The 23279-nt window shown below is 35.4% G+C and overlaps 3 protein-coding genes and 1 pseudogene across 5 annotated transcripts; all 4 read right to left on the bottom strand.

Moving 5' to 3' along the window:
- Positions 1-354: 354 nt before the first annotated feature.
- LOC105777091 (receptor kinase-like protein Xa21) lies at positions 355-4616 on the bottom strand (annotated as a pseudogene).
- LOC128033818 (receptor-like protein kinase) lies at positions 3804-4509 on the bottom strand. Its single transcript, XM_052622025.1, has 2 exons — positions 3880-4509; positions 3804-3833 (listed from the first exon to the last, which is right to left on the bottom strand). The coding sequence occupies exons 1-2, from the start codon at positions 4507-4509 to the stop codon at positions 3804-3806; spliced, it is 660 nt and encodes a 219-aa protein (XP_052477985.1).
- Positions 4617-12348: 7732 nt separating the features above from the next.
- LOC105774996 (dof zinc finger protein DOF1.5) lies at positions 12349-13068 on the bottom strand. The gene has a single exon (XM_012597546.2). The coding sequence runs from the start codon at positions 12992-12994 to the stop codon at positions 12485-12487; it is 510 nt and encodes a 169-aa protein (XP_012453000.1). The 5' UTR covers positions 12995-13068; the 3' UTR covers positions 12349-12484.
- A 1539-nt stretch (positions 13069-14607) lies between these two features.
- On the bottom strand, positions 14608-22552 carry LOC105777179 (protein SCAR1). 3 transcript variants are annotated; one of them, XR_008189913.1, is made up of 10 exons: positions 22147-22552; positions 21752-21915; positions 20880-21003; positions 20589-20721; positions 20219-20286; positions 16745-20066; positions 16545-16646; positions 15894-16001; positions 15680-15806; positions 14608-14854 (listed from the first exon to the last, which is right to left on the bottom strand). XR_008189913.1 is itself a non-coding variant. In XM_012600289.2 (9 exons), the coding sequence occupies exons 1-9, from the start codon at positions 22299-22301 to the stop codon at positions 15756-15758; spliced, it is 4227 nt and encodes a 1408-aa protein (XP_012455743.2). In that variant the 5' UTR covers positions 22302-22552; the 3' UTR covers positions 15475-15755. The 3 variants fall into 3 exon arrangements, 2 of the variants coding, with proteins under 2 accessions (XP_012455743.2, XP_052478053.1); XM_012600289.2 differs by lacking the exon at positions 14608-14854 and having other exon boundaries at positions 15475-15806; XM_052622093.1 differs by lacking the exons at positions 14608-14854; positions 22147-22552 and having other exon boundaries at positions 15475-15806; positions 21702-21832.
- Positions 22553-23279: the final 727 nt, after the last annotated feature.

Here is a 23279-nt window from a genome sequence, read left to right as displayed (position 1 = left end):
TACGTAGACTAAAGGGTACTGATTATCGTGTAAGAAGAAAGTTCAAAGGAAGCACTCTGGTTCCCAACACTGGTTACGGTTCAGACAGGAATACTCGTTAATATCTTTCGAATGGCCTTAAGAAGTTCACATTGCACAATGTTGGAGAGCTTAGGTCTGTTAAATGAGTGATTAGTTATTGTCATAGTTGGTCCTTAGGTCTGTTAACTTGTGCGTTTAACCACCCTATAATTCGGTTGGTTTACATTGAAATCATGTTACCTGGATTTTTCATAGACAATCACAGAATATGTTTGATAGAGTATATTTGACGGATCATGTTAGAATGTGATGGATGAAAAAGTTGGAGCAACATAACGTGCAACAATGATCTTTATTTAACAGCTTTTAGATACTTTGTTCAAGCAGGGGCTGCTCATAACTCATCTACCGTGTTCGGGCATCTTTTAGATACCTTGTTTTGATCTTTTTGAGTTCGGCCACGACATCCACCATGTTTGTCCTTCCGCTTGGTGACTCTGCTGAACAATCTAAGGCCAGTTCTATCACAGACGAAATGCAATTGATTTTAGCACTATAATGTACCTCCCCTTCCTGGATATAGTCGCATCGATTACTTTCGTTACTGAATGAAACAATGACTCCTTCAAGAAATCCTTCAAGCTCATTTCGCTTGTAAACATTTCATCCGTAGGCTTATTTCGTGTCAACATCTCCATAAGTAGTATACCGAAACTGCAGACATCACCTTCAGTAGAAACGATCCCTGATGTCCCATATTCTGTATGAAATCACACCAAAACTCATCCAAAATGATGTTGGAAAATGTATGAAAAGATACCAATGTTCATTTTTAGTTTCAAAAGAAAAGGATCACCTGGTGCCATGTAACCAATGGTTGCCATTGTCATGGTTTGTTTCATGGTTTCTCCTTCTCCTAAGAGCTTGGCAATCCCGAAGTCACTCACATGAGCCACCATGTCTCCATCAAGTAAGACATTTTCAGGCTTCAAATCACATGGATCACTGGTGTTTGAAGTCCATGGTGAAGATATTCCAGAGCCGATGCAACATCGATCATTATGTCCAGCCTTTGTAGAATATTTAAAGTGGAAGTACGAGAATACAACCACTTTTCAAGGCTCCCATTCGGCATGAACTCGAGTATCAAAGCTTTGAAATCCTCGTTAGAACAACTGCTAATGATTTTAACGAGATTTCGATGGCGAATAGACTGCATTACTTCACACTCTGAATCAAAACTCCGAAATGCTCCATCTATATGCAGGTTGAAAACTTTTACTGCAACTGTTATGGCATCTGAAAGTGTGCCTTTATAAACTGAGCCAAAATTACCAGCACCGATCAAGGAACTTTCACTGAATCCATCAGTTGCAACTCGGAGCTGATGGTAAGAAATTCTTCTCCATGTTGCCAGAGGCAATGGAGTTTCCCGATTCTGCTTATTTCCTTTCCACTTATGGCGTCTCACTAGGATAATAACAAGTGTCACTAACAATATTGCTGCTATAGCTGGAAAGATGCATTTTAGAACAAGAACTGACACCTTTGGTCCATGGTGGGAGCTATCTTTGCATGGTGGCACCTGCAATTGAGGCACACCACAAAGAGCTTTGTTCCACTCAAATAATTCGGCTGATAAGTTTCGAAATGGTCCTCCTGTTGGGATTTGGCCCTCGAGCCTGTTGAAAGAAACGTTCAAGTATTTGAGATGGGAGAGTGCCTCCATGGACTTCGGAATCACTCCGGAAATGTTGTTCCTGGAGAGATCCAAGAATTCCAAGCTAGTTAACTGACTGAACGATTCTGGAATATGGCCTTGTAATGCATTTTCCGCGAATGATAGATAAGTCAAACCATTGAGATCCCCATTGATGGTGCTTGGCAGGTTACCTGACAGCCGATTCCTAGAAATATCCATGCTGATCACAACCTTTAAATTCCTAACATCTAATGGGAGAGGGCCACTGAAAAAATTTGATGACAAATCAACTTGCAACATATTTGAAAGTCTCCACAAGGTTGAGGGAATGTTGGAACTTAGTTTGTTGGAACCTAAGCTCAAATATCTTAAAGAAGTCAAATTATCGAAGCATGCTGGCAATGACCCATCAAGCAGGTTACTATGTAGTGATAGGTCATACAGCATCTTTAGCTCACAAAGGTCATTTGGGATCGATCCCTGGAGTTTATTTCCATATAGACCCAAACCTTCAAGCTGCTGTAATCTTCCAAGTGATGGAATAGGTCCAACCAAATCATTATTCGCAAGGAATAATGCTATCGAACGGCTCAAATTTCCGATTTCCATTGGAATGTTACCCTTTAGTCGGGAACTTTCTGCATAAAAGTATTGAAGTGACGCTGAGAGATTACCTATTGAAGCTGGAAGGACACCACCATATGTAGTAGATTCAATGCTTAGATGCCGCAAAATTCTGCAGTTCATCAAAGAAGAGAGAAAACTGTGTTCTGGACCAGAATATTCAAGTGAAAGATTGTTAAATTGGAGGCTGAGCCACTCGAGAAGCCTTAGATTATTACCAAAGGAGCTCGGAAGAAAGCCGGAGAATGAGTTGTGGCCGATTTCTAAGGCTTTGAGTGTTGAAGCATTGGTGATGCAGCTTGGGAGTTTGCCACTGAGTCTATTCTGAGCCAGAGATATCACTGTAAGTTTTGGAAGCTTATACTCGGAGCTTGAAGGGAGATGTCCTGAAAGCTTATTTACCTGTAATGCAATTAACTCTATGGTTGACATATTGAATATCTTTGATGGAATTGAACCGGTCAAGTTGTTTCCCCCCATAGATAAGGTACTAAGATGTTGTAAATTGCCAATCTCCTCTGGTATTTCCCCTGTTATCACCATGAAAACACATACAAATCTTGTTAGCATGTTTTAGTTTGTGGTTGAATAATCCCCAAAACTTAAATGGTATATGGGGAGGATATAGTTACCAGAGAGATGGTTTTTTCCAAGATCTATGAATTGGAGGAAAGTGCAGTTACCAATACTTTTTGGAACACTTCCTGTGAGTTCATTTCTATAAAAATCAATCCTCTCAAGTGATGTAAGATGAAGGCATATGTCCCACGGGAGGCTACCAGATAGACTATTGTTTGGAAGGTTAATAGTCTTCAAAGTTGAAATGTTGAAGAGAACCGGTGGAACGGGACCAGTGAGCCCTATTTCTCCAATGTCCAGCACCTCCAAATTCAGAATATTGCCTACCTCCCATGGGATTCCACCTGCAAGGGATTAGATGAAGTCAACAGTGAAAGAACAAGATAACAATTGTAATGTAAAAAAAAAACGACAATATGATAAAATAAGTTTACCTTTCAATTCATTATCTCCTAAGTATAGTTCCTTGAGACCGGTTAAGTTTCCGATGCTACGTGGGATCTGTCCCGAGAATCTGTTTATGGAGAAATCTAGATTCTGAAGCTTGCGGCATCCACCTAAGCCCGAAGGAATTTCACCATTTAACTGGTTCTGGGCCAAGTAAAGAGCTTCAAGTCTTGACTGATTACTACATATGTCAATTGGTAGAGTACCGGAAAGGTTATTTCTTCCAAGGAGAATATATCTCAACGAAGATATGTCGAAGATGCTTGCAGGAATATGACCTGTGAGGCTTGCATTTCTACCATCAAATATCTGCAGATTACTAAGATTACCGGTTTCCCTTGGTATTTCACCTGCAAAAAAGGCATTCATTCGATAAAATTGAAACACCGAAAACATGCTGTTTGTGCAACATATATTTCTCTGAGCTTAGTCAAGTTCCCAATATTTCTTGATATACTTCCTGAGAAGTTATTAAGCATGAAATCTGCAACTTCCAAGGAGGACACATTGTAGATGGCTGCTGGAATGGGATTCGAGAGCTTGTTGTATCGCAGACGGAGAATCTTCAACTTTGGAAGGTTACCAATCTCATGGGGTAAGCTTCCTTGAAGAAAATTATGGCTGAAATCCATTGTTTCCAAGTTTATCATGTTGAAAAGATACGGGGAGATACTACCTGTAAAGTTGTTGTCATAGAGACTTAGATCCTGAAGCTTGGTTAAGCTGCCAAACCATGGAGGGATTCCACCACTAAGCTCATTGTGGCTCAAGTCCATGAGCTCCAAACGTTGCAAGTTGGCCAACTCAGATGGCAAAAGGCCATGGAAACTGTTCCCACTCATGTTGAGAACCGATAACAACGAGAGCTTACCCAAGGATGGAAGGATAGTGCCATACAGGTTCATGTTGGGAAGATTCAAGGCCGTGACTCGGCCATTAATGCCGCAAGAAATGCCGGTCCAGTGGCAAACGGAGGTTGCGGAGGACCAGTTGTATGGCCAAACATTTAGAGGATTAGAAGTAATATGGGCTTTGAATTGGAGAAGAACAGATTGATCTTCGTTAAAGCATGTTACTGTCATACATAATAAGGCTGTCAACAAGATCGGAACAGAAAATGATAGTGTGTTGGCCATTATCGCTGGGTTTGATTTATCCCATTGTTATACAAAAAATGGAAGAAAATATAAGAACTCGTAAGGTCAAATTTACATTAGCTGTCGGCACCATTACTTTGCAAGTTGGATCCATTTCTTCAAACTTATTCATTTATTGACATTAAAATAGAATAGAAATGTGGGTTCCCCTTAGAACGCTATTGTGGTTTGTGGAGTTTTGGAGGTGAATTGAATTCGATGTCTTTTTCAATTAAATTTTGAGTTAGAGTTTTATGAATTAAAAATAAATTAAAAAATGTAATTTAATTTTTATTTTAGTCGAAATATTAGACATCAAAATCTTTGTAAAAAAAAAAAAACTCTATTGATTTTGTCGAGTAAAGTACATCAAAAGTTATTAAACTATTAGTAAGTTTATGTTTTGATCCTTCAACTTTAAAAAATTACAAAATAATTACTAAACTATTTGAAAGTTTTCATTCTAAGTCACGAAACTATTCAAAAGTTTTTATTTAAGTCACTGAACTATCAATGTTTTTTTTTTAAAATTTAGCAAGTGAGTTTCAAGTAATGTTTCGACGATCTGTACGGTGAATCAATTCCCATTAGCGAGAAGAAGAATATATGTTAGATTCAAGTCAATCTGATAGTTGCGTTGAAGATCTAAATGTAAAAGTTCTTAACAATCCAATAAAACTTATTTTTATAAACTAATAATTTTTAGTCATTTTTCAATTGAGTTGGTATCCAATTAACTCATTATACTAACTTAATCAAAATTTTAAATAATAGTATTGTTGATGTTGGGGTTTGGTCTATGGCTGAGTTGGTCTATCCACCCTATACAGGACAAGATGAAGAGTGAGGATATGGCTGTTCAAATTATGGTGAGGATGCTTGGTGCTTCTCTAATGAGATATGTTTTTCTGCGAAAAAAAGGGAAGAACAAGATAAAGAGATATATCTGGAGAGAATTTTTAGAAGTGTATATAACAATGTCTTGGTGAGACCAGTGTAATGGTACCTATGATGGTGTAAGGTGACTATAAAATAGTGTTGATGTGATGAGATAGAGGTTTACGTTATATACATTACGGGCATATATATATATATATATGCATGTATAATAGATGGTGTCCTAACATAAATTAAGATTGAAGTATTGCAAGCGTGAAGTAACATTTTATGTAATTTTATGTATTTTTTTATGTTTAACTTTATAATTTTTATTAATTTTAAAAAGTTATAAAATAGTTACTAAATTATTCAAAAAAATTATTTAAGTCATTGAATTATTAAATATTTTTTTTGGAGTTCGGCTAGCGAGATCCAAGTTACGGTTCGACGACTGGTACGGTGGATCAATACCCATCGACAATTAAAAAAACATACCGTAGATCTAAGTCCATTTGTTGATCAATGTCGGAAATCGAAAAAGAAAATTATTTGGATTTTGGTTCTCAAATTTGTGATATCTAAAGTTATTTCATGAAAAAACTAAACAGTAAAAGAGAAAAAAAAATGAGAGTTTTCAATCGATGAAGGCGGTGCAAATAATAATTTTAACTGTCCAATAATTTAAATAATATTTTATAATTTTTTTTTGAAGTTAATTAGCTTATTTTAGTAACCAAAGTTATTAGCTTATTTTAGTTAGTACTTTGCCTGCTTCAAAACTTAATTCTCTAGTTTTACGCTGCTAAATGCATGATAAACAAATAAGGATGAACCCTAAAAGAAATTTTGGATTGCAAATAAATTTGGAATGAAATGAATTAAAATTTAACTCCTATTTACAAACGAATAAATTCAATATTTGGAACCCTAATTCGCTCCTAAACATACTATGGACGAAGCTCTAAATATTTTGGCGCTTGTTCCTCTTCTCTGATTTAACCACCTCCGTTCCTCCCATGAAAAACACAGCGGCCGTAGCAACGGCGGCTGCTCCCACTGCTGAAATTACTGAACCCCAATTGATCTTACTTATATTACTCTCTTCATCATCATCATCATCGTCGTCGTCGTCTTCTTGTTGTACTTGTTCTTGTTCCTCACGTTTCACTTCCTTATCTTCTTCCTTTTTAACCCTACCCATCAATTCCTTGCTCTTCTTGCCTTTTAACTCAACAATGGCGTTCTTCAGTTCCCATAACTCGGTCTCCAACTCAGTCATCTTCACCTCTATCTCACTCACCATCTTCTCCGACCCTTTCATGGCTTTAACCTCTTCCATCATCATCTGCAAATCCGTTAACCCATAACTGCCTCTCTCTAACATTGCTTCCAATAGCTCAATTTCTTTACTCAATTTCTTCTCCTCTTTATCACCATCATCGTTCACATTTACAGCCTCACCAACTACATTCCCTTTCTCCTGGGCAATCTCTTTCTTATTTGGAATTAATTTACTTGGATTCATTTTCTGTCTAGCGGGATCAGTCTTTAACACCTTACCTTTTCCACATTTCTGGTGTTCTTCAGTTCCAATCCCTAAATCTTTCAATTTATCATTCAATTTCATCGCTTTCAAAACTTCAACCCCTTTTCCTTCCCCAGATTTATCCAGCTTATCTCCTTTTAACCCTTTCGCAAGCATTAACATCACGACTTTCCGTTCCAGTTCTTCGATTTCGAGATTCAATTGATTTTCACCTTTGTTAAGTTCTTCAATCCCACGGTTCAAAGACATTAACATCTTGTCGTTATCAACATTGTCTAGGATCAATCGAGGTACCTCGTGCCCTAATCTCCGCCGCAGACGATTCCTATCCGAAAGTCTAGCCTCCACCTCCCTACCAACTCGATCCTCACCGTCGTTCTCCACCGTCCGATGGGCACCCGACGACGAAGAAGAAGAAGATGGCGGCGATGGGACGTTGATCACCACGGAGCTTCCCATTAAAGTGGAAGAGATACCCATTGCTTTAAATTCAAATTCCTTTTGCTTCAAAGATGGATTTTTTGTTTTTTTGATCGATTGAACTGCTTTGTTATACTGAAAATGAACAAAAACCGAATGAAATTGGCTTTAATTTAACGAAGCGAACGAAAGATTTATCCCAGTTGGACGGTTGCGAAAAAGGTGAGAGATTTTGGTTAGGGTATGCGTTGGAAAAAAGAGGGAAAATATTTTCGCGCCTTAATTACGGGGTCAATTTGAATACGTGTCTAAATCTGATTGGATTAGAGTTGTTCATCTTATTATCTTTCGTTGTTTTTCCAGTGTATTAACTACAAATATAGTAGTGATTAAGTTAAAAAAGATAAATATCTTAAGCTTAAGTTAGCTTAGACAATAAAAAAGAGGGTGATAATTTTAGTCATACAATAACACCAACATGACATAAATATACAAATATGACATGGAATTTGTTAGAATATCTGAATTCCATTGATTTTCCCTATGATCACCCATACTCAACAGGCAAATATTCAATGAAGAGGGATGAAGCAGCTGATAAAGAAGAAGATAAAAACAAGAACAAAGGCAGTAACAAGAAAAAGAAGACATCTGCTGACGATCAAAAAGTGCCATTTTACAAGCTCTTTTCATTTGCAGATAGATTGTATATGTTCTTGGTAACAGTAGGAAGTAGGAACCATCGCCGCTATTGCTAATGGCTTAACTCAGCCCTTCATGACGCTCATTTTCGGTCAAACGATCAATTCTTTCTCCGGTGCAGATCAATCCGGTGTCGTTAAAGCAGTCTCAAAGGTTGAAAACACAACCTTCTTTCTTTTGGAGTTATTTTCGTCAAAATGGCTCTTGCTATAGCTATTCGTTTCTTTTGCCCACCTGAAAGTTGAGTTCCATGCTCCCCCACCATGGTGTCAAGCTCCTGTTAGCCATACAGCAATCCCTTAGCATAGTCGCTCGAAAATTTGCGATCGGAAAACAAAATCATGTTATGTTACGTCGGGCAACTTGTCAATGAATTTAGCAGCATTAGCCATCTCAATTGCTGCTCTAATCTCTTCATTAGTGGCATTGTCCTTTCCATATGCAATGTTTTCCCTGATAGTTGTTGCAAAAAATATAGGTTCTTGGCTGAGAAGTCCGATTTTCCCCCGTATCCATTGAAGCTGCAACTCTCTTAAATCGACGCCATCGATAAAAAACATTGGTTTTTAACCTTCAGGCGGCCAAAAGCAACGAATGGCTATAGCAAGAGTCATTTTGACGAAAATAACTGCAAAAGCAAGAAACAAAGAAAGAAAGAAAGTAGTGTTTTTAACCTTTGAGACTGCTTTAACGACACCGGATTGAACCGCACCGGAGAAAGAATTGATCATTTGACCGAAAATGAGCGTCATGGAGGGATGAGTTAAGCCATTAGCAACAGCGGCAATGGTTCCTACTGTTACCAAGAACATATACAATCTATCTGCAAATTAAAAAAGCTTGTAAAATGACACTTTTTGATCGTCAGCAGATGTCTTCTTCTTCTTCTTGTTACTGCCATTGTTCTTGTTTTTATCTTCTTCTTTATCAGCTGCTTCATCCCTCTTCATTGATGATCCATCACCAGTATCTAACCTCCCTTTTTTGCTTCTTAAATGATCCCCTCGTACGTATATATATACCCAGTTTCCTTTCGATCAAAAAGAAAAGAAAAGAAAAGAGAAAACCAACCCAAATATTTTCTTGGGTTAATTAATTAGTTTGTAAATTGTTAGAACATTTATAAGAAAATTCAAGAAAATAACCATTAAAGAAAGATCGAAAGCCAACTAGAAAAAGAGATAGAAAGATCAAGAGAGACGTAACGATGTAGTAATTTATGGTGGGTACTACGTAAATAAATTTAATTATTCCTTTACAAACTCAATCAGTATTTTTTTTCCTATAGATCAAACTCTAAAATATTTATCAACTAAATAGATATTTTTATTTTAATGTGTGAAAAATATATATTCTTTTTAAATTTTATTAATATTATATTTTTAATATGCTGTCCATACATTTTACAATTTCATTTATGTATTTTAAATTTAGTCATTAAATTTTAAACATAATAATCTATAATATATTTATCATGAAGCACATGTAGATTGTCATACGTTTCTACTTCAATCTCGTTAAAATTAATGTATTAGTCAATATTTTATTAAAATAATAACCAACTCTTTATAAAAAGTTAATAATAAAATTTAACTCAAAAAGATAATGATCAAATTACCAATAAATATAAATATTGAAGACTATTTTTTTTTTGGTATTTATTGATTTTGGTCTTTGTTACATCCGATTTCCCCTATTTTGTTAATTACTAGAAAGTTGTTATTGACTCTATGGTTCCATCGTGTGCAGACATGTTAGCTCCACTTTGGATTTTTCATTTTAAATTTGCATTTAAATAAATATTTTTCACTTGTAAATTTAATCAGAATTTAAAATTTTAATATAAACCGACTTTCATTTGTAAATAGTTTACTTTTGATATAAATAAAATATGTTTTATTTAATTTTTTAATCTCGATTAAAAACTATCATATATATTTATTCTTAATTAATACTATACAATAATCTGTCAAAAATTATTTTACAATAAAATAAAATAACTCAAGGATTTTTCATGGTTCAACTATGTACATTTTAGGCCTACTTATTTACCTATAAAAATTTTACAAAAATAAATTCTTATCGTAAATCATTCTCCAAAACACGGGAAAATGAGATCTTCTTTTAATAAAATGTCTTATCTTTTTTATTTTGTAAGACATTTTTTTCATATCCCAGCATTAGTTTGATGATCTTCTTCAACTTCCATCCTAGCTAAGGAAATTGCTCCAATTTATCTTTACTTCTTCCACTTATCCACATCATTCCAGCTTTGCAATTGCCAAAAAAGAAGAAGAAGAAAAACTATGGAACAACCTCTTCTCTCATGTACCCCATTTCCTACATCACCTTTATTTTTATTTTCATTTTCATTTTTTTAGATCGTAACCGAGTAATCTTGCATTAATCTCGGGTTTTAGAAGAGAAAAGAAGTGAAATTGATGAGAACGAGAGGCTAAGCTCGTATCAGTATGTTGGCAAAACAGGGTCGGTGATTCCATCGACTCCATTGGCTGGTGCAGATGTTAGCATTGGAGAGATTTGATCAGCCACTTCTTTATCTACTCCTTACTCCCATCCATTCATGCTCCTTTGATCAGCTCCCTTGAGCCCCTTCTTAATGGTATCTCCAATACAAGCCACTTCTTTTAGTACATGGTTATCTAGTGTTTCAGTTTCTTTGTTAAATGCTTTTATAACTTTTTTGGTTCATAGTTGGGAATTTTTTTGAGTGGCTTTAAATTGTCAATTTTGGTCTTTTTAATGGATGCAAAAAAATTAATTCCGTAATTAAGTATTGAAATTGAGTTGTCAATGTAGATTTTAAGTTACGAACTCTTACTGTTGACCGGTTCTATTGTATATCGGTCATCGATGCTGTTGGGGGAGTCTCCCTGCTCTTTTTTTTTTGGTGAACCACAATAACAGGGCAAAGCCTGAATAACAAATTCGATTAGAGCAACTCGAATCCAGGCCATTCCTGAGACAGTGAACATTCTTGACCATCAAGCCATCACATTGAGTTAAAGTGGTTGATAATTTTAGTCATACAATAACACGAATATGACATAAATATACAAATATAACACAGAATTTGTTAGAACATCCGAATTTGATTGATTTTCCCTATGATCAGCAACACTCAACAAGCAATATAGTCGACCAAAATTCATATCCTAACAAGACTAACATAGTAACATGTTGAAATTACTCTCATAAGCCTTGTATATATTATTAAGGAATTTAATTGAACCGACCTGAAATAAAGAACTAAATACAACATAAATCGAGCTACGAAATGACACCGTGAAAGTGCATGTACTTGAATCTAAATTACTCTAAATTATTGTTCATTGATATCATGTTGTTCCCCTCACATCTTTCTACCAAATCTTTTATATCTATATTAAGGCTTTTAATATTTTCCCTCGCAATTCGAACCAGATAACTAGTGATGATGATGAATTTGAAAGCAATAAATAAGCTTAATTATATGCTTTTGACTCAACTAATCTTTTTAGCAATCATCACGCCAATTAAGTTAGTTGAGATAGTGATAGTTTTAGTGAGTGGTGGTGTCATTTTCTGGACTTAAGCCTGAGTTTCATCTTTCTCTCTTTTGAGAAACCATTGAAAAATGAGTTCTACTGCTAAATCTGACATGAAATCACTCAAAGTCAAGATGTTCATTGCAAACACAACAATTTGGCACTTTAAAAATATCATGATTCAGTCCATAATTAAATGATTCTTCAAGACATATGATGAGCCTGAATATATAATTATCTTTTAATTTTTACAAATTTAATCCATGTTTCCTACATCAATTCCTTCCATTTAAGATCAACTATAGACCTTTGTTACATCACAATCATACAAGAATATCATCTTCTCAATTTTTATTAAATAAATCCTCTTTTAGAATATTAATTTTGAACTACTGACATGACATATGATACTCACATGAACCTAATTACCAACACATCACTTTGAATACAAAGGACTTATAAGTAATCCCTATCTAATAACTTAATAAGTGGATGATGGAAAATGAAAATAAAAATCTTAAAAGAGCTAAAACTAGACCAATTGAGTAATTTAATATCTCAACTAATTTGATTAATTGTTGATGTGACAATAAACTATTAAAAAAATACGAGATAACGTGGACGTTACTCTTTCGTACAAATTTTTTGTTAATGTAATTTATTATTGAGTTTGCTACCAAACATATTTATTGTCTTTTACACATTTTTAAGTACCTAACGATATAATTGATATTAGAATACTAATTAATCAAAGGCCAGCTGTATATTTACATTAGTCTACAATCCATACAATATTTTAATCATTGTTGAAACTTTCGCAGGCAAAACAAAAATGAAATGAAAACCTAAAGTAATAATTATGAAATTCTACTATTTAAGATCAATAAAGTTGACCACCTGAGCAACTTATCCGCCTCCGTTTCATCGGAAACACTTGCCGGAAACCACCATTCGATGCAGCTACATGCCACTCACCTAACACAATCCCTTCCAACTCAAACTGTTGTACCAGCCCACTAGACCCATCATCATACAAACACCCTTCCGAGAACCCACCAAGATCACGACCCTGTGGCTTAACTTTCCGACGACCAGCCCCAACCGGAACGTTCCTAAGTGCCCCACCTGCCGTCCAATACCTCTGACAACCTTTACAGAAATGTCTGGGCTGGTTAACGTTGTAGTTATTGAAGTAACAAAATTTAGTCTCCATGCTCTTGCATCTAGGGCATGGTATGATCTTATCTGGCCTCTTGGAAACCGTTGGATGATGATGATGATTATCTTCTTTGTTTTGCTCTTCTTTTACTACTTGTCTTCCATGCAACGTAATTGTTTTCCCAAATAGCTTGATTCCTTGACCCTCAGCTTCTTGGCCAGCCATAACCATTTAGAGAAAGAAGAGTAGTTTCTTGGGGTTGGGGTGAAAGGGTGTTTTCCAGAGTACGTTTATATAAATATATGACGAGGAAAAAGTAGGAAAAGTGCTAGGAATTGAAAAGGAAAAAGAAAGGACCATGTGAAGGAAGTAGCCGTCAAGGACAAGAACAAAGTAGGTGGCGTGGAAAAGATGATGATCAGCTTTTTGTCCACATCATTACTCCACGTAATCAAATATTCAAGATAAAAAATAAAAAATGGGGGTTGGGGGGAATAAAGAAATTGTTCAAAATATGGGTCCTAATCCTTGGTAGGTTTGCTAACAAAAATGTCAAAAGTGGTGGAGAATTAGAGCATAAAGAGATAAAGTTTTGGTTCTAATGGAAATATACATATAAAATATAGATATGATAAAAAAGCTTAAGCTTTCTGAGTTAGGGTTTGAAAATCTAGAATTTTACTTTTCTTTGTTTTCTTTTGTAAGATTATAATAAATCTAAGAAAAAGAGATTTCTTTTTTCCAAAAGGTAAAAGAAAAGAGTGAATTCCACTACTAGATGCATGAAATGATGGGTACATGCTGATCAATGGTTTCTTTTTCTTATAAAAGTAAAAAATAAAGCATAAGCACTTGGGTCTTCTCAAGAAATATCCTTTTTCTTTTCTCACTAGGAGCTACTGTGAGGTTTGGTAAGGGTGTATTTTTATTATTTGTCACGACACTCGAACTTAAACCCTTAAGATTTTAGAATTGTCATTTTTACTAACAACATCGAAACATTATTAATAATCTATAAAGTTGGATATAGATAATCATGTATTCAATTGCATCGCAGGCTGCAATGGACGTTGATGATAAATTTGTTGCAAATATTTTCTTTTTCCGAGGGAAAAGTAGTTTTGATATGGGCTTAATCTATTCCTTTTATTTATTAATAAAGGAATCTTATTAAATTAATGCAAAAGTTGCCTCATAATTTCCACACTTTTTCCAATTATATAATGTAGACAAAAAGCATTTTCGTTTATTTTAGTGGGAAAAGAAAGATGTACTTCCTCTTTTCAATGCTTTGGAAGTCTCTCTTTTTATTAATTATTCAAAAAGATTTAAAGAAATATATATACATCTTTATAGGGACACCCATCTATTAAGCTCATTGTTTTTCTTTTCACTTCTTTTATCTTACTAAAGAAATTTCTAGGGGAAAACACCCATAAAGTGGAAAGAATAACTTATGGCTTCTTCTATGTTTCTTTTGACATTTTTATGCAACAATAAATCATTTCCTAGTGACTTCCTTGTGACGGCAAAGAAAATTGTAGGGCTAAGATGAAAATTTGTGGATTTGAAACCATTTTATTCAAAAGATAAAAGAGTGACCGACCTCCTTAATCAAGTTGTATAAGATATATATATATTTATGGAGATGAAATTAAAGATTTAGTACACCATGTTGCTTGTTATTTTGGTTCTTGATTATATCAAGTTGCTTTAATAAAAGTGAATCAATTAAGAAAGTCTCTAGTCTACTCTTTACTTTATCGCTTTATTTAAAAGTAAATTCTTTTTAATTTTTTTTCTTCCCTTTACCAATCAGCGCTACTTCTGGGTAGTTTGGGAGCTTTTGTTTAGACAAAAGCAAAAACCATAGACTTAATATAATAAAACAAAGTTGATAAACCTGATCTAGAATCTAGATGGATGCATGTTGTTTTTCAATCTTTTGTTTGTGAGAAATTTATACATTTGTTAACACATAGTAACCAAAGCCAAACCTGGTTGAACCAATATCTCAACTTTGTCCACCCATGGCAATGGCTCGAACAAAAAGAGGTTTTAATTCAAAGACAGATATGGAGAGCTCCAAACCTGTTGCAGCAAAAACTATTTTAGCTTTTAACATAGGAAGGTTGGCCTCAATTTTCGTCAACTCTTTATTTATTTATATTTGATGCCGGTGGATCTTATCCCTTTATTCTCGGTAGAGAAAAGAAGAAAAAAAAGCATATTAAATGGCATATTAAAACATATATGAAGTACCATATGACAGATTAACCAAAGGCAAGAAGAAAACCCAATATTCTAATCATTTTCCTTTATCTTGAAAGATTCCAAGAGACTTTATTGGTCTAGTTTGTGAAGATTAACAATAAAACAAGAACACTAAAAATTTTAGATTAAAAAAATAAGACATTGAACATTTCAATGCCAAACACAAAGAAAGCAGTGATTCAAACCCAAGCAATTAGCAGGCACTGCTCTGTTTTTGCAGCCGTTGAAAACTGCCTTTAAGATAACACTTTTAAGCAAGACAGACAGGCAATTGCAATAATTATTTATTTCCTGCATAAACTGGCAAGATCCTTGTTCTAAAGACGATGATAGGCTCTGCCGTTTCCTTCTATTTGATGGCCAAAATTAGATGCTTTTCTTAGACATGTCAACCGAAGAACATAACAATTGCAAGAAAAGTAATGGACAAAAAAATGTAAATGATAATGATGGGTGTATTGAAACAAATGAAAAGTAATGGACAAAATATGTTATAGACTGGATACTAAAATCCTTAAATACCTGTTTGAAACATTAAACATTCAAAAAATGAATGCAAACGATTGCTACAAGGTACAAGATGAGTGCCACTAACTAATTACAAGAAGAAACAAGGATTATACACATCTCAAAAAAACTCACCCAATTGTGAAAAATACTCAATGGAGACTGGCAGGATTTACTTGCAATTATCTTATGCATCCATGTTCCAAAATAATTAATTGTCGCTCCAGTTATCATCATCTTCACCGTCATCACTCCCAACAGCCTGAACAAGTTTCCTAATAGTTAATTTAATGCTTCAATTCATAATAAAACAAATGGAAAGAAATGGTGAAAGAGGAAAATTGGAAACCTGACGGATTGCATTTGCTTTCTGCAAAATCGTGATGACTGAGACATTGGTGGGGACACCAGAAGTACCAGATGGTTTTGCAGTGACCGTGGGTCTTAGGTTAAGAGACTGAAATAACAAAGAATACAAAGCAAGTGAATGAATTGTACTCCAATTTTTCGCAACAGCCAGTATTATGCTTGATACATGACACTGCACATTTATATATGGATTCCCCTAATTCAAAACAGTTAAACAAAATCCAACTGCTAGCATGAAGATATCATAGCAGTATCAACATATTCACAAACAAAGAAGAAACACAAAATATGCTCAAAACAACACCAATGGACTCCGGCAGTTTAGCTTGTTCCCATGCCAAAGGCACTTATTTTTCTTTTCTCCTTTCTATAGGAGAAAGAGAGGAATAGTAGAGGGAAGCTCTTATATCTCAAAACAATCGCAATGGCAGATGAAATCATTATTTTAAATTTGATATCTTTTTATAATGTAAACCATGAAACTATGACAATATTTTAGAAGTATTTACATAGCTATTTTCTGCTCATATTTCTATTCCTTTCTGGAATTTGATCAAAGAAATTGTTTCTTCAAAGAACTAAAAATTCTCATCTACAAAAGTATATCCAAAGTAAAGGAATGACTACTTACTTTACTTCTGATCTGATGCAAGAATTCTTCCTTCTCATCCACCCCTTGGCCACTAATCTGCTGGTTTGCCTCTTTCTGCCTATTCAACTTCTCTTCGTCCACCTAATGCATGCACAATTTTGATGATTTATATACAAGGAGTTTCGATTTCACAATAATTTTCAATTTCCTCAAAAAAATTGACAACACTGATAAAATACCTTCTTTTCTGGTTTTAATGCAATTGCATCTTCTATTTGTTGTTGATTAAATGAGGGTGATTTGGGTTTCTGAGAGACGGTAGATCCTAAAAGTTTCAGATCAAGCTCATGTCTGAGTGACTCTGATAATGCATGTTGTCTTTCTTCGGCCTCATCAACGCAGGGTTTTGAAACCCGCCATTGTGCAGGAGGAGGTGGTGGAGGTACTGATGTGAGGTCCATCGTATTTTTCAATTCTAGATGTTTTTTTTTATTGGAATTGCTTTTGGTTTCATCCTGTAGTACAGGGTTAATAGTATCAAAACTTGGGAGATCAGGCAACACAAATAGAGATGGTTCTGCACCACTCCCATGAACTACACTTTTGTTTCCCCCATTAACATGGATACTATTGATGGCAGCTTCCCTAATTTGTAAAGAGCTTGAAATAGATTCCATTGATGACAATCTGCTTAATGCATCATACAGCTCAGGGTCCTTGCTTTCAGGGGTTTCTCCAGATTCCCATTGCTCAGAATTTGACTCAGAGCAATGACTAAGACAATCATCTGACATGTAAGGGGCTGATCTGCAGAAAGTGTCATCATCAGAGTCTGAAGCAACATCATGCACGGGAATGGCAGGCACTGGGACCAATTGGAAAGCAGGAAACATATCCCTAACGCTTTCCTGATAATGGTTCGCATCAGGAAATTGCAATCTGAGTTTAGAAGTCTCAAATCCATCTATGGGGTTGAAAGATATTTTCATATGTTCAAGTGGTGGAGAAGAAGTAAGCGAATTTACAGGAGATCCATTTCCATTCTGCTGACTGAAGGTTGTCCAAGGAATTTCCTGATTTGAGGTGCTCTGTTGCCCATTCCTCTGCTCAGACACCCCAGTTTTAGTAGAAGTGGCTGGTTCAGATTCAATGTCATGGTTAATCGACACTTTTCTGTGAAAACCATTTACATGTAACTTATGACCAAGTCCAAACATACTAGATGAGTTGTCATCATTCTCCTCATCAGATTCGATAGATGCAGCTCTAACATTAGGATTGACTGGGTGCTTGTTTCCGTCTGAGAATGAAGAGTTTAAGCTCAAGCCAACACCATTAAAATTATCAAGACTACTATTACGATGAGAAGTATCAGGTTTTTCAAGGTTAGCATCTAAATCAGCAATCGGAAGGGAAGTTTTCTCACTACATGAACCAGGAACCTTCTCAGTACTTTCTGCATTCTCAACAGCTTTTCTTGAATTTCCTTTGGGTCCATTGTGCAAAGCCACAACAGTTAGATTTTGAGGACCAAATGCCTCACTAGTTTTGGCTGCAGAGCCCTGCCCTGTAGTTGATACAGTAAAATCAGGAGGTTTTGATGGCTGAAGTCCCAAAAGACCACCATTTGTCCAGAACCCTACTGAATTCACACCACAAAATTCTCTATGGGAGTTTTGAGAGTCCCTCACACTGTTTATGATTCTATCACTAGCTGGATTAGAAACTGAAGAGCCAGAGGATGATGATGGATGACTGATGACAGATTCCACTTGTGAAATTTTATGAATTTCATCACTTGTGCATAAATCAGTATAGGGAATATTGTCAGGATCAGAAGATTTCCCTGAGATTTGCAGCATCTGCTCACTGGCAAAATTCTGTGAGGAAATTGGATCAGGTAAACTTGTGGAGATCCCATTGCTTGCAATGATATTGGATGAGGCAAAGGATTCAAATGGATCATTGATGACAGATTCCACTTGTGAATTTTTTTGAATTTCATCACTCATGTATAAATCAGTACAGGGTAAATTGTCAGTATCAGAAGATTTCCCTGAGATTTGCAACATATGTTCACTGGCAAAATTCTGTGAGGCAACTGGATCAGGTAAACTCGTGGAGATCCCATTGCTTGAAATGATATTGGATGAGGCAGAGGATTCAAATGGATCACTAATGACAGATTCCACTTGTGAATTTTTATGAATTTCACCACTCATGTATAAATCAGTATAGGGAAAATTGTCAGGATCAGAAGATTTCCCTGAGATTTGCAGCATCTGCTCACTGGCAAAATTCTGTGAGGAAATTGGATCAGGTAAACTTGTGGAGATCCCATTGCTTGTAATGATATTGGATGAGGCAGAGGATTCAAATGGATCATTGATGACAGATTCCCCTTGTGAATTTTTTTGAATTTCATCACTCATGTATAAATCAGTACAGGGTAAATTGTCAGTATCAGAAGATTTCCCTGAGATTTGCAACATATGTTCACTGGCAAAATTCTGCGAGGAAACTGGATCAGGTAAACTCGTGGAGATCTCATCGCTTAAAATGATATTGGATGAGGCAGAGGATTCAAATGGATTACTGATGACAGATTCCACTTGTGAATTTTCATGAATTTCATCACTCATGTATAAACCAGAATGGGATAAATTGTCAGGATCAGAAGATTTCCCTAAGATTTGCAACATCTGCTCACTGGCAAAATTCGCTGAGGGAACTGGATCAGGTAAACTCATGGAGATCTCATTGCTTGAAATGATATTGGATGAGGCAGAGGATTCAATTATAGATTGATGATGGTCTGCATTATCATCTGCAACCGCCAGTATCCCATCTTCTCTGTTCTTATCGTTAACATGGCTAGCACCATCATTCTGCTCCACTTCGCATTTTGTTTGGCATTCAACATCTTTTTCAGACCACTGTTCCACTTTTCGTTTTGTATGGCACTGGCACCCTATATCATTTTCAGATTCTGATTCTATTGTGTTCAGTGCATCCATGTAATATTCTGGTTCACTTTCAATTTCGTAATTTTGGTTCTCAATAGAACTTGATCGGACAGAATCCGTGTGATTGGACGGGATATCCATTTGGTCACCATCTCCAATATTGGCAACTCCAGTTTCCTGCACATCTACGTCAAAGTTCATCTCTGGAACTTCACCTCTGTCCCAATTTCCTGCTTTGGACTCCACTATTTCTGCTTTTTCATCCCACGTTAAATAAGATGGACTTGGAGAAATCTGCTCTTGTGATGAACTAACTGAAAAGTTATCATCTATAACCCGAGTTTGTTGAACAGGAAAATCTGAACCAAGGGTATCAGTTTCATGCATCAACCTTGAAGAAAGTTCCTTGGGTTCGTGTTCCTCAGGAAGCATGGATGAACCCAGTTCAGAAACAGATTCATTATATCCAGAGCCAGTTCTTGAATCAAATGAACTGGAATGCTCTCCCACTTCAGATTTCAGTGCCATGTCAACTGTAGATGCAGTTTGCGAGGAAGAAATTCGCCCATCATCAACCGGAGAAGTAAACTGCATTCTGCATTGTCAGATTGCATGTAACCTTCAATTATATAGAGCTTTTCTCAATGCAATAAGTCATATGCAAATGCACATACATTTGTGCTGATATGCTTGTCTGTGAGACTGAGAGTGCACATATGCATTTCTACAGATATACATGTAAAATACCTGCCACTATGATTCAATAATGATGCACCACGTGATAGTTTGCTACTCCTGTGAGACGATCTTCTTTTCTGTTCAAGATTCACAATTTTAATTCAGAATTAATTCCAAATTGAAGAACACCTAGACTATTCAGTTGGAACAAGAGCCTGAAAAGGTTATGCATGCATGAAGTGTACGTCCACATATAGGAGCCCCATAAACAAATACACTCCTAGTAATTGTGGAGTGAAGAATTTAATTTGACAAAAGAGTAAACTAATTAATTACTTGATTAACATGAATTGAGAGTCAATACATGTGAAAATTGATTGAAAGGTAGATAAATGCTTCCCAAGATATCAAGATTCTATGCCTGGATGGGTAATGATACCTTGCTTTTACGAGTCTTCCTATTTCTTGGGTCTTTCTCAGCATCTTCTTCTATGGAGATACCTGATGCTTTCTTGAAGTAAGTTGGATCTGAATATCTCTTCAAACAAGATCCAGGGCCACCAGCATCAAATCTGATTGCAAAGCAGAAGTAAGAATTCAAAACAACACACAAACACACCGAACACACATAGACACGCACATGCATGTGCGCATGCACACACACACACACACAACAAACCCATTGCTTGAACATGTTTTTAATTGCAAAAAAGGGGGAGTGGATGTATACTTGTCAAGCAAGTGCAGAGGTGGAGGGTCACGACAAACTTCATAGGAATCCATAATAAAACGTGGCAAGTCATTGGAGATGAAATGATTTTTCTCATTGAGCATGCGAGGATGCCACTGGGAACCTGTACAACAAGGGCAACTGCTTTCCATAAAGATTTCAATAGAAAGATAAAAGTTTCCATTAGCTAATACAAAAGATCCAAACTTGAAACTAGTTTGTGTGTAATTAAGAAAGAAACAATGTTGTTCTCCTTGTTTCGTGATTCCTAAACATAAGGTGTATTATACGCAATGTTCTGCAAAGAAAATAACAGATATTTATATACAACTACAAAAAAAGAAAAGAAAGAAAGATAAAATTCATAGAGCAAACATTTTGAAACATTTCAAGGTCCATTATTATGGAATAAATGTAAACCTTCCAAGGACTTGAATGAATAAGCATTTTTCCTATCGATTATGTTTCCAATGTCATAGATCTACTTTCAATATAGTGGTCTTGGTACCTGAAAACTGCTACAAGTGTCAACAGCAACTAATAAGTGATGCTACCTGATTGACTACAACTGAGGTCCTTGAAATCAAGTTCATGTTGACTATTTGAAATTCAATAAATAAGATGTCTTTCAGCAATAATCTCATCTATACTAGTGAAATTAGAGACTATGTCTCGAACCATACTCAGGTAATAAATAAAATGCCAGAAGACAAAAGCATAAAAGCATACTACATCACTATAACAGACAAGATGAAAAAAAGTATGTACCAAATTCAGGAATCTCTTTAACAGTAAAAACAATGTAAAAGAAACATTATATACCGAGAAACATCAGAGGCTTTCCGAGCAAAAGACATGTACAGAGGCCATACCAGCTGTGTAGGCAAAGTGTATATGACTTGTTTGGGAAAGAACAGCCTTCTCAAGGGGCGGAAGCGCGGCTTCAATCCGCTGCACACGAACTGTCAATTTATGACTTCTAGAAGCTGTGCTCATTACTTGCTCTTGTAATCCATGAAAAACCTCAGCTGCAAATCTACAGTATAACAACCGAATCACACCAGTTAATTACGGCCGTTCAAACAAATAATTCAAATTCAAAAACCTAAGAAGTTAGAGAAGCAATACGAATATCCTATAAACATAACGAGCCACTAATACAAGCCTTTGCCTTTCAATTCGTACTAATTCTTAGCATGCAAGCAAACAAAGTAACAATTTCAAATTGAAAAATCCAATAAACCGAATAAAAAAAGTATAAACATACTCAGCTAGGTCGCCTAATTGCCGTAAGATCCCGACTAGACCGGCAACGACGACGCCATCGAGAACAGCTTTAGGATCTTCCCTAATAGCTTCCTTGTAAAGCTCCGGCTTACCAAGCCGATACTCGTTCCTTACTTCAGCTCTAACTAGAGGCATTTTCGAAATTTCTCTCAAGAAATTCAAAAGAAAAAAAAAATGAAAATAACAGTGTATTGATTGAATTAAAAAGAAAAAGAATGAGACTATAAAATGTTTCAATGTAATTTGTTGTGGTATTGCTAAATAGTGGAAAAATAGTAGGTGGAGAGATTGGAGCTATCTTAACTAACTTCTGAAAGAGAGAAAGAAAGGGAAGATGAAGAAGATGAAGACGACATTGCCCACACTGCAAGGCATTCTCTCCAAGTCATTTTGTTACTACAGTCTACAGGCGAAAGGCCAGATTTTGTTTGGTCGAAAGTACGGGATTGGCCTTCTATTTTCAATGAAATGACGTGCGTGTCCCCGGGTGAAATCTCGTATGCATATAATAAGGTTAAATTCTGCTATTAGTCTATCTGTTATGCATACGTTATTAATTTAGTCCCTATACTCCAATTGATCAATTTCAACCTTTTATTTTTTGAATTCTGAAATTTCACTCCTGAGCATTCTGGTTGTAGTCAAATGGTAATTATTAGATCGTTAATTAAAAATAACGTGGCTTTTTTACAAGCATCATGCGGAAAATAACGAGCTGATATGATATTATATATGCGATAATATATTTGTCACATAAGATTTTGAAAATAACAAAATTTAACTTAATAAATTTAGTGCATATTATTTTATGTTAATATTAAAATTTCAAAATTGAAAAGTACAGCATTAAAAATATCAAATTAGAGTATAGAGACTAAATATGCAACTTATGCATAATACAAGTACTAACTATGAAATTTGACTAATTATTTAGGGACCGTCAACATGATAAATAAGTTAAATGAATAATTCCTTTTCACACTCATAAAAAGTTCTAAAAGAAAACAAGTTGATGGATAATTATGTAAAATTATATGGATTTTTATATTATCTTTGTATTTTTGGATCTAAAGTTATTAACTACACCTGCACATTATTTCAGTGTAACTTTAT

This window comes from Gossypium raimondii, chromosome 10 (assembly GCF_025698545.1).
Source record: "Gossypium raimondii isolate GPD5lz chromosome 10, ASM2569854v1, whole genome shotgun sequence".
Classification (NCBI taxonomy): domain Eukaryota; kingdom Viridiplantae; phylum Streptophyta; class Magnoliopsida; order Malvales; family Malvaceae; genus Gossypium; species Gossypium raimondii.
Note: the sequence above shows the minus strand (reverse complement) of the source record. Positions and strands in the feature narration are given on the sequence as shown.